This window comes from Amblyomma americanum, chromosome 9, assembly GCF_052857255.1.
Source record: "Amblyomma americanum isolate KBUSLIRL-KWMA chromosome 9, ASM5285725v1, whole genome shotgun sequence".
In the NCBI taxonomy this organism is placed as follows: domain Eukaryota; kingdom Metazoa; phylum Arthropoda; class Arachnida; order Ixodida; family Ixodidae; genus Amblyomma; species Amblyomma americanum.
Window position 1 is genome coordinate 134,327,907 of NC_135505.1, and position 12,545 is coordinate 134,340,451.

At 44.4% G+C, this 12,545-nt stretch overlaps 1 protein-coding gene across 5 annotated transcripts in view; it reads right to left on the reverse strand.

Moving 5' to 3' along the window:
- Window positions 1–626: 626 nt before the first annotated feature.
- Window positions 627–12,545, reverse strand: part of LOC144104454 (NF-kappa-B inhibitor alpha-like) — a 30,054-nt gene continuing 18,135 nt past the window's right edge. For 3 of the 5 annotated variants that reach the window (XM_077637456.1, XM_077637459.1, XM_077637457.1), the window contains exons 5-8: window positions 11,841–12,011; window positions 10,041–10,226; window positions 8,704–8,985; window positions 627–7,887 (exon numbers count right to left, since the gene is read on the reverse strand). In XM_077637456.1, the coding sequence (XP_077493582.1) occupies window positions 7,792–7,887; window positions 8,704–8,985; window positions 10,041–10,226; window positions 11,841–12,011 (735 nt within the window). In that variant the 3' untranslated portion in view covers window positions 627–7,791. The remainder of the gene's footprint in view (window positions 7,888–8,703; window positions 8,986–10,040; window positions 10,227–11,840; window positions 12,012–12,545) is intronic. The other 2 variants (XR_013308541.1, XM_077637460.1) reach the window with 2 other exon arrangements.

The following is a 12,545-nucleotide window of genomic DNA, read 5'->3' on the forward strand; positions in this document are numbered from 1 at the left end:
TCCTACGGGTCCTTTTTTCTGACATCTAAAGAAGGCCCGCGAAATATGAAAAAATACCATGTGACTGCGCTCGTGCCGCCACTCTTAGCAGCAGCTTGAAAGTGCGTTAGCACTTTCCGCAGCGGCGCATCTAAGAGCGGCGCCCATTCACTTAGCCACTGTCAACGAGCACGCTCAGTTTGCTCGAAACGCCGCTGAGAGCGCTGCAATACAGTAGTGCAGTCACGCACTATTTTTTTCATACTTCGCAGGCTTTCTTTAGATGTCGGAAAAAAGCACCCCGTAGGAGATGCGATGCTACAATAAACTATATCGCTTGTTTCTAAATCTGCTCTACAACCTAACATAACGCTCTTGGCATTGAAATGAATATTTGAAAATTTGCATATAGTAAACTAATTAAGTGCAACATAAAAAAAATATTCTGAGGAGCGTCACACGATAGCAAACAATTTATTGTTTGTTTCAGCGGGCTGCGGTTCACCGCTTTTTTTAAATCCTTGGTTCAAGTTACGTGAAGCACCCTGAATATTCATAATATTTGGCACTGTTTTATAATGAAAGAAAAATGTGCCACAAAATGCAGCATAACGAAGCCACACGGATAAAGAGAAGGCAAACAAAGATTTCTTCGGCAAAAACTGGTTTAATGAACGCCGCAAATCATGCACAGTTTACAACTCTCAAAGTAGATTCACAAGTGCTGGGCTACATGCTAATCTCGGGGAAAACAAACTAGACACATATCGATGCTACATATCCATATCATATAAGCACAAAGAGAAAAAAAAAAGCGGCTGTTTTCATTATGTACAAAAGTCTCATAAGCATCTTTGTTTCTCTGTAACACAGTCATATATGCCAACTTCATTTAAATACACCCTAAAAGCTAGCTCAGGTACCGCACAAGACAGCTTTTGTACGATTCTTCAGTTTTGTGTTGACTCTTTAGTATCATCCTGCGCTCCTAACGACCTTTAACTTGAACACATGAAAAAATGCTGAAATGACTATGTCCAACCGACATGTGAGAAGCAACCAGCTACACCACTTGGCTCGTGTGGTGAGGAATCGTACAACTCGGTGACATTCTTTTTCAATCAGGAGCAAAGAAACATAAGCACATGCCATAGCAAAGACAAAAACAAAAGATGTCGATGGGCATCTTTTTGCCTCGGACTGACAAAAGTGGTGACAGAAACCAAGTTTTTAAGATGTTATAACACTTGACAAGCCTCCATGCGAAACGAGACATTACTTTTTTTCCCTTTCATACAGGCATTCCAATAAGCTTTCACAACAATGCATGCAGCAAGTGAAATTTGAACAAGAATTTAATAATGACCGAGTCCTTTTTTTTTCCACAACACGACAATGTCTTTCAGAATGAGACAAACGCATGCACACACGTGAGATTGCCGATGCACACAGAGCCCAGGCATATTTACAAAAGCGAGTGACGCAACGCACAGACATCATTCATGACGTGCGATTAACAAGTTTTTGTACGACCACGAGAAAACAACCGTAGCACTTCTGTTGTGGACAAATTTTAGACATCTCCACTTCCGCAACCCCCAAGATTTTGTTCTCTGTGGCTGCAGGTGCAAGCCGAGTAGCATCGGTCACGAGCAATTTATTTTGATTTTCTGAACGTTAGTCACGGATACGTCTCACTGAGCGTAACACTAGTCGGAGAAGCATTGCCGCAAAAGTATGTTTATCGTTAGACACGCTGTTGCCTTGTAACACCAGATGCCCACTCAACAATTGTGGCTAATGATTTTGGAACAGTGGAACATATTAAAGACAGCTGTAAAAGCAGTCACAGCCATGACACCGGTCATTTTCTGCTGACGAGCTATTACATTGTGATGACATATCGTGGAGACAGGACCAGCAGTGGCAGCAAGCTGGTCTGAAGACTTCACAAAAAAAAAAAAACACTCCTACATCTGCATGTGAAACAATTTTCCAAAGCAGATACCATTGAGTTGGTACACATACTCAGCTCGCCATAAATATTGACAACCTGCATAGTGTCCTCCAAAAGAGCATGTCTGAGAACATCACAGCGATGCATTTCTGCATGACCGTTTTTGGAACTGTGAAATTTGCCCAAAATCCAGACATATCAAAATCTTCAGTCTGCGACAATAGTCAACATCACGTGGACCACAACATGCCAAAGAAAACGGTGTCACGCAAGAGATGAAAGGCAAACTGCCGAATAGAAGAGGACAACTTTGCTAAGGTGGTCTCTGACCACACAAGGATATGGCTGCCATATAACTACCCCAAGCAGCAACATGCAAAGCGTACAGAATTCCATAGTTCTGATGGAATCAACAACAGCATGTAGATTTTGGTACATCAAAGGCTGCAGAAAAAACCTGTTTGCTGCTTAAAAGCTGAAAAAATGAAGCCAGCTTTGGGAACTGTTATTAAATAGCTGCTACATTGCTGAAACACATATGCACTGCTTGACCAGCCAACAGGGAAGCTAATTAGGCAGCATAATAGGTTGGTGACGGCCCATTAGGAAATGCAGGGCAAACAAACTGGGAACCAGAAAAGGTGGCAGCACTAAACTGAAGGTTTACAAGGAAAAGTACATACAAATAGAGATAGCAGAAAAAGATGCATACAGTCAACTCTTGATAATTCAAACCTCATGGGGGGCCAAAAATTAGTTCAAATTAAGGGTTTAAGTTCGAATTTAACTAAAGGCGCATTCATGTTATACAACCAAGAGACATTAAATTTGTCTGAATTCATGTTTCATGTCAAATGACAGAGACAGCGGCATGTCATAACTTGCCAATATGATAAAAATTGGTGATTGGTGAAGTTTGCCTCTATGCAGAAAAATTTCATTTTCCAATAAACCCCAACCGTTCAGTGCCGTCATCTTTCCTTTGCGGCCATTTCATTTGTAATGCATTTTCCCCCGACAGAAAAGGACTACGAAAGTGTAAGGGTTGCTGTGCGATTCATCACAAGTGCTATCAAGAATGCAAGCACCTAGATAGAAGAAAAAATAAATCCTCTGCACAACTTTGTACACCACACTGAATTCCACTCACCACTAACCTGGCCAGTGAAACTCCCAACTTTAACATCAAAACTTCAACACCATTTTCAAGTTCATCGAACATATGACAAAAAAAAAAATGTAGACGCATGCTTTACAGTCAACATTTTTTTCCTCATTTCTTAAACACATCTTATGTATAGAATATAAAGTTCTCTTTTTGCACATTTTTATTTTTTTTTTGTCGAAGACCCTCGTGTACTTTTTCAGACACAGCGAGTGTCTCGATTTTTTTTATTTTTCTTCTGGAACAGTCGTCCTTCACTAGTCGGGGAACCATGCAAACACAATGTCCTCATAAATGGACAAATTAGCCCTTTTTCCTCAAATTACAGACACATTACCCTTAAATGTCCAGGGTTAGTGCAATACCATGTAACTTTGAGTACACACAAAAATTTTCATCAAGAAGGCAGAGTTACCACAGCTAGCCCGAGGTTCTTGTTGAGCACTGAGATCAGCTATGTTTTTTACCCCAAAGGTTAAAAGGTGATTACCTATTATTACCTATTAGAAGGGCTAGTGGCCAATAATGCCCATCACTCATAAAGCCTCAACAAAACTCAGAAGGGCTAGCGGCCAATAATGCCTGTCACTCAAAACCTCAACAAAACTCAAATTAGCCCAGTCGTACCCCAATAACACCAATGATCCAAATACCTCCCCAATAAAGCTAGAATGCCACCCACTATAGGGATCAAACTCCTAATTAATGCAGAGATTGCAGCACCACATTAACAACTTGCAGTGCTTCGTTGCAAAATGCTCCAAACAAGCACGCCCCGACTGAAGTGATGGTCGACTGTTCCCTCTTCAAAAGCGGCACCGGCTTGTTTGCCAGCGCATAGATTTCATTAACTCGGCATTAAAATCTGTCTCGTCGTCCACGACGAACTATGTACATCTTGCTTCTCGGCAGTCGCTGCTGGTTATATCCTCAACTGGCAAGAGTTGATTCGGGATTTTTTTAGCGTTGTTCCTTTTTTCAGGAATTCCAGGCAGTGTCGTTCTGTCTTCAAAAGAAGTGTGGCGCAGAAAATTTTCTCACGCTCCCCCACACTCTTCTTGGAAAGAAAATAGAACACAGATGTCTCATTCACACACAAAAAGATGCACTACAGGCAGACGCATGTTATACTATTCTTTTTCTGAGGGCGCTACTTCACAGTGTTACAAAAACTGTTTCCTTAAACAGACCAATTTCAGTAAGTCTTTACATTATCAGGCATTAAAAGCTCTGATAACACTTCAGAACAAAACACTGCACAAAGTGCATGAAAAATATTGGCAGCAGCAGTCTGCTTTCATACAAATTTCAAGTATACAGCAATTATCAAAATTTTTTTATACGAAGCATTTAACAGAAGCAAACATGCACACCCCATATAACCAGGTGATGAAGACCTGCTGCCTTCAATGTAAAAAGTGACAGCCAAGTGATTGCAAGTAGCTACCCTCAAGAAAGAGTTAAACTAAATGAAACGAAGACGTAGCATCCATTCACATCCATGCTAAAACACAAACAGCACAGCAGCGTGCTTGGAGCAAAGAAGAGAAGACAGTTGTTATATTTTACACGCAACTATATTACAGCAGCACTACAAACGGCAACAACAGCTTGTGGATAGAATAAACCCCCTGCTTAAAACCAGTGCTACACTAAAATTTTTTGTTTAACCACCAAACCCCAAGCAGCGCATGTGGCAGGAGTCGAAACGGCAGGCTACCCACAGCGAAGTGCATGCGGGGCCAAGCAAGGGGATGCTGCCGAGCATATTAATAATGTACAATGTTGTCATGCCAAGAGGTATAGTCTCGAAAGGCCTACTGGGCAAGCATTTCATTTGTTTGTTTGCCAAGCATTGAGATTTGTTACCTATAGTCTCAATGTGTAGCAATTTCACCCACATCTGACCTTGCTTCAGAAAGCCATAACTTGTAGACAAGTTATGCAACCTGAAATTCTTGTCAGCCTAGTAGTATAATATGGCATGGTATAGTGTATGAAATTTAATGTCCCAGAGCTGCACGTGGCCTATGAGAGACACTGTTGTGGAGAGCTCCATATTAATTTCGACCGCCTGGGATATTTAAACGCGCATTGACACTGCGCAGTGACAGCCTTTGTGAGACACGAATAAAAATGCTCACTTCACCGGGACCAGCCATTTCGCTCGTGCATATTAAAAAGCAAGAATATTCCGAACACAATGCTACGCAGTACATAGAGTACTAATATGACAGCATAAAGCCTGTACAGCTACGCAAGTTGCAATTAACCACTGCCGTAGCTGGTGGCGGAAGTCTTCATTTTCAGGGTGCAAAAGGCAGCGGATTGGTGGCAGCATACAAATGCCACCACACTTGCTACAACAGAGCCTAATGTCGGTTGCTGCTACTGATACCACACATTTGGCATTTTCACACACTTGCAGTGCATATCAAAAAAGAAAAGCGTCATCAGGCTCTCGTAACAGTTCAGACATTCATCGCAAATATGTACACTTTGAACAAAGCACACATGGAATGTCACACAGTCTTAGAGAAAATCTGTTCACCCCGGTGCAACAAACCACATGTCAAACAACTGGAATGCAACGCAGTTGCACAGCTGAGAACCAAGTTTCCCAATAATATTTGGTACTTTTTCACAATTAGATGTATGACCTGTAATGGCACACTTGACCGTATTAAAGGACAATGCATTTATTACCAAATGTTTCACTCAACAAGCTAAAAAGCAAAGATATGAAGAACTATCAATGCAGCTATGTAGAGCTGAAGACCCAGGTATTTTTTTTAATGTTTCCTTGCACAAGATTAGTAACAGGAATTTTGAGCCACGTTTGGCACACTTTATCTAAAAAGGATATTTTTTATGCGGCTGGCCAAATTTCTACTGGGCCTTAATCTTCGTTATCTGCACATTCAGCACAGTCTGCACTCTTGAACAGCCCCGGAGGCCTTTGTGAGGTCACTCGACCAACTCCCATCTGGTAAGGTACGGTATGAGGAATTTTGAGTCCTAATGCTGCACATGGGTATGAGAGGTGCATATTGGAGGGCTACGGATTAATTTCGGCCAACTGGGGTCCCAACTCGCTGACATCACACAGCACACTGGTGTGAATTTCGCCTCCATTAAGATTTAGCTGCTGCGGCCAAGATCAATCCTGGGCTCAATAGCTGAATGCCACAGCCACTAAGCCACCATGACAGGTCAACCCCCATCAGAGTGCGGTTCATTTAGACTAAAGCATAGCCCTAATGTGCACTGCAACAGTCTCACCACCTTCAATAAGCAAGCACTGACTCAACTATACAGTAGAATCTCGACGTACAATCTCTTCCGATACAAATTTCGGGATAATACAAATTTGCAAAATTCCCTGGCCAGAGTGCATTGTATACAATGGGAAGAGTTTTCAAGTGTTCTGACTGCCCTCCGGTGCCATTATTCATGATACGAACATGCGAGCCATGACCGCACCCTTGCACTGCCTGCACATCACAGACTTCGGTACCGCCAGAAGTGCGGTATGAACCGTGAGCAGTAATCGGTCGTGCGGCCGCAAGTACTGAAAATATCTGCGTGAATACATCGCTTGTGGTTCTGCATACGAATTTTGTTAGTTTTAAAGGATATCAATATTTTTCGCAGCCCCGCGAAATTTGTATCAAGATTCTAGTGAACACGTGACGCTTTAATCCCTCGCAAGGCTTTGATGCTTTACGCCAGAATGGTTACCATCGACACCCCTTGCCGCAGATTTTCACCTTTAATGAAGTTTTAAGACTGCGTTTCTTACTCGGCGTGAGAACTGGTCTAGTTCAGACACTACAGAGATCATAACAGTAACATAAAAAGAAAAGCATGAAGACCAGAAGATACTTTCACACCAAGAGGGAGGTACCATGTGACCAACATCTCACAAACCGTTGTTCACACACATTCACATGCACACACACACACACACACACACACACAGATGGCCCACTACAACGTGGATGAAAGAACAATGACTGAAACGCAACCAAACAGTCTTGGTTTTAATGACGCAACAGTAATAAATAACACTTGGTAGCAACTTTCAATGAGTGAAACGAAAAGGTGATGGTCCTTCAGCCACTTCTCTAAACGCATGGACATTGCATTAGTTAAATGGGCAAAGCCAGTGCATCTTTATGCCACAAAAACTACTCCCTGTCTTCGCATACCACGCAAGACAAAAACTGGTACATTTTTCGTGCACCGAACAAAGGGGCTACTTTCTCAGGTATCAGCAACACTGCAGAGTTCTGTTGGTTAAAGCTATTCAAACAACATGGTCCCTATATTAACAAACAAAACATTGCCATCTATGTTTTCTTTCATTACCACCGAAACAATGCTGTCAACACTCAACTAGGATATAACGTAGAGCCAACATGCGCAAGACTCAATAGCTTGTTGAAATTCTCCAGTAGCATTGTCACAGCAACACAAAGATCATCAACCACATCGAAGAGAAAAAAAAAGGACGGTTGGACCAATCACCGCAGACTCTGACTTGCGAAATATATGATGGAAACAATGAAGATTCTTTGCAAACAACACTGTGGCAGATGAAGAAAGACCAAAGATGACTTCAAACAATGAGGGTGTTGAGATGAAGTAGAGAGCGCCCGAACACAGAATGGGAAGGTCTCGGGCGCTGCTATGATCCCCCGACATCGTTCACTCGGAGATTGCCAAGCCTGTTGTCGATGGCATTGGCCACAGCTCGTACCGCCTCTTCATCCTCCTCCTCGTCCTGCAAGAAGTCCAGCATTACACGATTGCTGATACACGAGCTGGGCATGTTAAGCGGCAACAAAGCACGGCCAATAAGCCTTTATTCAAGGTTTAAAGTTTTTTTTACTTTGAAAAGGAGTCACTTAGCTAGGAACTACTCTTACATGTTACAGACAGTTAGCGCTATGCTACATGGGTTACAAGCTAAACGTTCTTGGTTTTGTTTTAGTTTTGTAGGGTTTAACATCACAAAGCGGCTCGGGCTATAAGGGACGCCGCAGTGGAGGGCTCAGGAGAATTCCGACCACCTGGGGTTCTTTAGCCTGCATCGACTTCGCAAAGTACACGGGCCTCTAGCATTTTGCTTCCATCGAAATTCGACTGCAGTGGTTGGAAAAGCAAGATGTGGAGCAATACTATAAGCTGGTTCCACCTATTCAACTAGGTGCCCTATACTAGAGCTGGGGGATGATTTGCACGCTTGAGCTGTCAGTGTCAGCGTCAGCTTGCGAGTGTAATGATATCCAGATCCTCTCACACAAATGTGAGTAGATGAGACAACTGCTCAAGCCTGGTTTTTATATTATTTCTAACGTATCACGTCATCACATTGGACGCGCTGGAGAACAAACCGCTCGCTTCGATTAAGTGATATGACACGCACTGTAGCATTGCACTTGCATGCGCCCCGCGCCACACCTCACGCACGCTTCACCCCTCGTCACTTTCTTCCTCTCCAAGGTTCTCGTACCACAACCTCAGGAAACAAGGCACTGACAGCTACTGGTGTACAAAGCTTTGTGCTTTTTTTTTTCCCTCTCACAAGGCCTCTCACCTCATCGTCATCCTCAGAGCTGTCTTCAGAGTCATCCTCGTCCTCAGAGCCTGGATCAACAATGGGTATGCCGTTGTGGTCACGAAGCAGCAGCACGAGGCGGAGGAGGTCCTTGCTGCGTGGGTTCTGCCGGTGTGCATCCCACAAGTGGCGCAGCGCCGTCTTGCGGCCGTAGTCAGTGGCGTTGACGTCCACGCGACCCGACCGCAGCAGCGCCTCGGCCAGGTCGGGACGGTGCAGGCGGCACGCCAGGTGCAGTGGCGTGGCACCACAGTACCGCTCCTGTAGTTGACAACCATGTTAATTGTTGCTCACAACAGCCAATGTTCACACTTTCCCTTTGCCAGCTGGTGCTTGTACATTTCAACGTGTCATCCTGTTGCTTTGATCCCGAGAATTTTAGTTTAGTTTAGTTTATAGGGGTTTAACGTCCCAAAGCAACTCAGGCTATGAGAGACGGCGTAGTGAAGGGCTCCGGAAATTTCGACCACCTGGGGTTCTTTAACGTGCACTGACATTGCACAGTACACGAGCCTCTAGAATATTGCCTCCATCGAAATTTGACCGCCGCGGCAGGGATCGAACCCGCGTCTTTCGGGCTGGCAGCCGAGCGCCATAACCACTCAGCCACCGCGGTGGCTGATCCCGAGAATTTTGACCTGTTAAATTGTCAATAACATAACGAGTCCAGCTTGGCATGTTTTGAGGCAGTCTGCGTCCAGTTTAAGGAAGGCTGGGCTCATCCAAAGAATTCCTTTACTTTGCCGACAGATGACAGCACGGACACTAAATAACCATCTTGATACCATTTTCGAAAAAAAAAAAAATGCATGTTAGGGAGTTAAGCGCTTAGGAAATGACCTGTACAAATCAAACAGATCATATGTAAAAGAAAAAGTGCTGATCTAGAGTATACTGAACTTCAGCTAAAAACTTCTGTGATTTTACATTTAAAACAAACACCTGGAGCACCTCACGCCATAATGGACGACTATTTTCACAGGCCACAGGAGGCTGTTAGCCGCAGTCGCAGTGTTACCAGGAAATGTTCTTTGGAATGACAAATGTACCCGTGTTCCTTTGCAGGTGTCATTTTTTAGTGGGAAAGAGTAAGAATTATGCAGAGAACACCATCTATCGAGTAACACAGAACTACCACGCATTTCATGCAAAATGTTAATGCCTTCTCCCATACCACCCACACGTTAACACTTCTGCTGTATCATACAGTGCCAAAGAGTTTGCTGAAGTGAACAGAACTCTAGTGCGCTACAGGATACTCAGTCCAAGGGGAGTCATGAAGTAATCAAGAAGGCAAGGTGCCGGGCACCACTTACCCGAACATTGGGATCAGGAACATAGTGGAGCAGAAGCTCGACGAGTTCCAGCGAGCCCGAACTGATGGCCAGGTGGAGCGCTGTATCACCAGTCAGTGTTCGCTGCGACACCAGGGAGGTGGCGTAGGTGGCACCATGCTTGCCAGGGTGCACACGGTACTGGGGCTGCAAGAAGCCAGTCTCCTCCTGAACACGAGGGGAAGGGGGAGCGCGAGGGGCGCGTCACAAAGACTGGAGGCGCAGCGAGGAGCGAAGAGACAGGAACTCGTAAAAAAAAAAAGACTCCACCCAAAGCCATGAAGCAGGCACAAGCACAAGCTTGGAAGAAATATTCAACACTGGCTGGAAGATGCACAGCACCCTAGGGCTGGTAGTAGCCAGTTTCCCTCTAGACGCACTTACATGAACCCCACAGGGGAAGTCAAGCTGGCATCAGGCAAAACAAGTCCATCCAGAGTTGATCACAGTGCTTATGTCAACTACACACTAGCGAGTCGAGCCAGTCATGGCATGCCTTTGGAAGTGAAACGCCAAGAGCAGTAAAATTACTCCCGTTCCTGCTCTCGGGGCCAATGCACACATTTGGTTCAAGTGCCAACTACCAAGGCGATCTGGCAAGATCATTTGCCCTTGCAGGTGAGTCAAGTTTGCCTGCTCTGCCAGGCTGTTAGCATTTCCCCGAGCCTGACAACAGTTTCATACCCGACACGTATACTTGGCTAGACTGTCAAGTTCCCTGTAAAAGCTGCTCCTGACAAAAGGGGTTTGTCGCAAAGCAGCGAGAGACATGAAAAAACTGCCAGAGACATAAAGCACAACAAGCCCTAGAAGGATCCCCAAAGCGCTTTACCACCCAGTTTTCCCGGCAAGCAAAGGAGTGTACTGTCAATAGTGTCCACAGTGTATGCCAATAAAGAAAGCACCATATCAATTGAAAGAACACAACACAAAAGCAGCACTCTTTGTGAACAACACGGTGGATACCTACATTATTTTCGTTATGTGTGTAAATACGGTAGCCGCCTGGGTAACAGGTACAGTAAGCCAGTACCCTCTTGCTTTCCAAGCAAAACACTGACTACACGTAACCCAAAGTGGAAGTGCAGGCAGCAGCCCGCTTGTCTCGCCCCTGGTTTACAGCCGCCCGACAGAGACGAGCAGCGGCAAATACGAGACGAATTTCACTGTCTCACGCAGATCAAGGATTGCCCTGTTCCTCAGGCTGCGCACGAGGTAGAGGGCTGCTCAGCGTGAAAGGGGCTCGCGAGTGGAATGAGACCTCACGAAGGAAGCCAATGCATATAACAGCCTCATTGACGCAAAGGAATTTCCCCTTTCAAATCCTACCAGAACTTTCCACAAAATTTAAAAGGAACTCTAGTGCAACCATAGCCTTGAACTTTATTTCCATACCTGGCACATCTGTGCACCTGGTTCTAAGCCGACAACTCTTACAAAAGACAGCCTGTAGCATCACTAACAGATGCCTTCAAGCTTTCGGTGCACAAAAAAAAAAAAAAGAATTATATAATGCCAGCAGTAGCTAGAAATCAATCCATGCGTTAAAATGCTATAAACTATTTTATGGTACTAATATAATTCCCGTCATGCTTAATCATCAGCTTAAAAAGCAATGTTATCAGATAGTCAGCAAGAACTAATACAAAAAGAATGCTTTCTTATTGAAAAAATGATGCCACCAGTGAAAGACTAGAAAAGTCACAAACAAAAGATTAAAACCTAACTGGCCCTAGCCTGTCAATCCACAACAAGCTGACAACATAATCAACTCTCACTCACCTCAGTAACATCAGCAAGAAGGTCCGTGGCCACCCTGACTTCACCCCCACGGCAGGCAACGTGCAACGGTGTCCGACCAGCATCGTCTAGAATGTCCACCGTTGCCCCAGCAACAACAAGCAGTCGAGCTTCGTGATGTCGGCCACAGAGAGCTGCCAGGTGCAGTGCAGTCTGCAGGCAAGACAGGCGAGCATGGAGCTAGGTACAGTCTCAAGCGCATTAAGTGTGCTATCGAAACAAAATTACACATAAACAAATTATACAATCCAGCTAGTATAGCTGATACATCGATTCTGGTTAGCATAATATACTTTCTTGCCAACATATTGCTCTGCGCCATTAATGCATCCTGCAGGGTATTGCAAATTACTGTGTAATGAAAAGAGCGCATTTATTATGCAGTCGAATATGGTAACTGCCTTGGTGATCAAGCACAGAATACCTCTTTCCCTGGAAAGCAAAAACATGAACTACCTACAGACACTTGAGAAGCTATCTCCTGCCTTTTAAAACAAACCACAAGTGAAAGTGCAGGCATGTCTCGCCCCTGGTTTACTGTCGCCGGACAGAAACGAGCGACTGCAAATACGAGACGCATTTTTGCTGTCTCACGCTTGTCAAAGACCGAATGCCCTGTTCCTCAGGCAACACACGAGGAAGAAGGCTGCAGCTCAGCGTGAAAGGGACTTGGCAAACACAATGACC